Source organism: Nuphar pumila, chromosome 17 (assembly GCF_984573655.1).
Source record: "Nuphar pumila chromosome 17, dmNupPumi1.hap1.1, whole genome shotgun sequence".
Taxonomy (NCBI): domain Eukaryota; kingdom Viridiplantae; phylum Streptophyta; class Magnoliopsida; order Nymphaeales; family Nymphaeaceae; genus Nuphar; species Nuphar pumila.
In genome coordinates, this window is record NC_143265.1 from 18,377,331 (window position 1) to 18,380,809 (window position 3,479).

The following is a 3,479-nucleotide window of genomic DNA, read 5'->3' on the forward strand; positions in this document are numbered from 1 at the left end:
GGCCTGATATAGAATATCACTAACTACAAATATTTGATTCATCGAATGCAAGACAAATACAAATTTGAAACTTGTAATGCAAGTGTATGCACCATCAACTTCAGTCTGAGATCTAGCACTTAGAGATTTTTCAATCAGGCACTCAAATACTTTACATGTTGCAACATACATATCCATCAAGCTCTTTACATATTCATAATGAGAACTCTAATGAGTAGCTCCAGCTCTATGAAAGTTCCCAATCTGATTAGCCCCACTTCCTGTCGATCGTTCTCCAGTTTCTAACAAATGCTCAATTTCTTTTCTATGTGCAGCTTTCAACTCACCAACACGCTTAGGTGAAGAAGTAATAATGTTAACAACATTATGCAAATGAGAAAAGAATTGCCAAATGTCACAAACATCCTTAGTTGCAGAAACCAATGTTAATTGCAAACGATGCACAAAACAATAAACATAATATGCATAAGGACAATCCTTCAGAAATAAAGCTTGGAGCTCATTCCAAGCACCCTGCATATTACTAGCACCATCGTATCCTTGTCCTTGCATATTCTGAATTTGAAGGTTATGATTGCTAAGAATATCAGAAATTTGATTTTTCAAATTCAACAAGGTAGTATCACTAACACTTTTAATTGCAAAAAAATCGTTCTCTTAAAATTCCCTCTTCATTGACAAACCTCAATACAATGCACATTTGTTCTCGTTTAGATGCATCTCGTGCTTCATCAACAAGAATACAATACAGTGCATCTCCAACTTCATTACAAACCATACCTTGTACTCGGTTTGCCATAATGTGCAAAATCTCCCTCTGGATATCTGGAGAAGTGTATATGGCATTTCTTGGAGCATTAGCCAAAACAATTTTACCAACATCTGCATTCATTTTTCCAGAATAATCAACCAGTTCAATAAAATTTTCATGATTCAATGAAGATAACAATTCATCATGGCCCCTAAATGCGCAACCTTGGAGTGCTAACCACTGAAGAGCTAACATTGAGGTTCTTACTCTCAGACGAGCTTTCTGGTGTTCCTCTTGGGATACAACATTCATCACTTTGTCAATGTGATGACCCGGTCTCATCAAAATCTTTGCATTTCTTACATATACATTATGATATGAAGACAATGAAGAACCGACATGGGTAAGAAAAACACATTTTTCTCCTTGACTAACCTTCTTTCAATTATTAAACCCAACTGTTGTCAATGCTGAGAGATTCGAAGGGCTATTATCAAGAAAAAGAAAACAATAAAAATAATATGCTTTATCTTCTGTCGGAGAATACTCTAGCCAACAAAACTTATCATACCAATGTTCTTGACATCGACGCACTTGTTTACCACATTGTCTACTTGGGTATTGTGCAAGTTTTGGTTAAAAAGGTCCCGCCCTTAGATAAGCCCTCTAATTCGATCTATTTCATTAACAGGGTGATCACACATACGCTTTCTTTTACCGAGATCTCTTTCAATATAAAAATCAGATTTTGAAGTTGGATTCAGAGATGGAATATGCTCAAGTGATGAAGGAATGGTTGGAGTAGTACTTGGAGTTTCGTTGACTTGTCCATCTGAAGAGTTGTCTAACTTAAAAAAAAGTGATAACAAGTTTTTCCTTTTCTTAGTACCCGAAGATTGTCTTCTTTCCATTTCAAATTCTACAAATAAATAAGATACTACATGAGCATAACTTTGACTGTTTCAACTTACAGAAGTATTACTTTAACTGTTCAACATAACAATTATACATAAGTACACCGAATCATATACAATTACTGATTGGTGATAAATAATAATAAAAAAAATTAAATATCATGTTAAGGTAGTGAAAAAAACTGGAGAAAAGCAAGTATAATTTTTTCACCGAATCAGATACAATTATTGATTGGTGATAAAATTATTAATCAAACACATAAACTATCAATAATCTATATAATTAATAATTACAATTCTACACGAGTACACCAAATCAGATACAATTACTGATTGGTGTTAAAATTATTAATCAAATACATAAACTATCAATAATCTACATAATTAATCATTACAATTCTACACAAGTACACCCAATCAGATACAGTTACTGATTGGTGATAAAATTATTAATCAAACACGTAAACTATTAATAATCTATATAATTAATCATTACAATTCTACACAAGTACACCAAATCAGATACAATTATTGATTGGTGATAAATGACAGAAAAATACCAATATAATACTATAAGTCTATACCAATTAACAAACTAACACTATAACAATTAATACTTAACAACTATAACAAACTAATAATCGTGCATAGGGTATGGACCAGGACAAATAACAACAATGAATTTGTAAATTGCAACTAGATAAGAGTTAAGCATATACTCGTAAGTCACTAGGAGAGTAATTAGATAAGAGTTAGCACCGCTGAAACGATATTCACTAATTCACAACCTTCAAATATATCTTCTTGTTCTTCAAATAAATTCACTGATTTACAACTTTCTCCTATTGTCCAAAGATAATTAATTTGGATATCAAAATATTAAAACACAAGTTAGAAGTCAGGACTTTTCTATAATTCTATATAATTTGAGTAGATAAAGTAGATAATTGATTCTATAATTCAGAAATTAGGACTTATTCTAAAATTCAGAAGTCACTGATTCTAGCTTTGTTCCAACTAAAATGAGTAGATAAAGTAGAATTATTGCACCAAAAAACATAAATTACCATCAACAGTCAACGTTCATCTTCCACTTTAATTTAATTTGTGAGTCAAACAATTAACATGAGATAAAAGACTGAGAGACATATGCATATATGTATATAATATATACATATATACATAGGAATATATGCATATGAGCTCATTCAGGAACAAAAAATAGGATTTATCCCTAAAATGGGTGAATTGTTTTTTTTTATTTTAAATAAAATTTGATAAAAAATAAATGCAGTGAATTGTTTTAGGTCAGGATTAACCCTACTTCGGAGTTGATTTGATTAAATCCACTCCAATCCACCTATAATTTGATTAAATCAAACTAGCACATATTTGACTAGTCAAATTACCCAAAAGATCGGTGTCGCATCGTCATGCTTGGTCGGTGTCTCGTCATCTCGCTTACTCAGAAGCATGAGAGAAGCGCCGGAGGCTTGGAGGAGAAGCATGGGCGACCGACGTCGGAGGAGAAGCTCGACCGACATCGGAGAAGAAGCTGGGTGTCGTTGCATTGGTCGTCGGGAGTCGGGGGATTTGGGGAAGACGAGGGCAAGGGCTAGGTCACTCAAAATCAAGATCAAAGAAAAAGAGGGGCTGAGGGGTAATAAGTTAAACGGGTCGGATCCAGCACGGGCGGGTGCCCGCCCTCGTCTGGTGCTAGATCCAACCCAGGAATCAGGGTTGGGTTAGGACTGGGCTTTAAAATTTTTTTTTTTAATTGGGCCGACTGCCCACACCCCGCTTCGCCTTTGCTT

At 34.1% G+C, this 3,479-nt stretch overlaps 1 protein-coding gene across 1 annotated transcript; it reads right to left on the bottom strand.

The window, feature by feature from the left end:
- Window positions 1-207: 207 nt before the first annotated feature.
- LOC149811749 (uncharacterized) lies at window positions 208-3,209 on the bottom strand. Its single transcript, XM_089992913.1, has 3 exons — window positions 3,131-3,209; window positions 684-882; window positions 208-577 (listed from the first exon to the last, which is right to left on the bottom strand). Exons 1-3 carry the CDS (start codon window positions 3,207-3,209, stop codon window positions 208-210), a joined length of 648 nt encoding a protein of 215 aa, XP_089849039.1.
- Window positions 3,210-3,479: the final 270 nt, after the last annotated feature.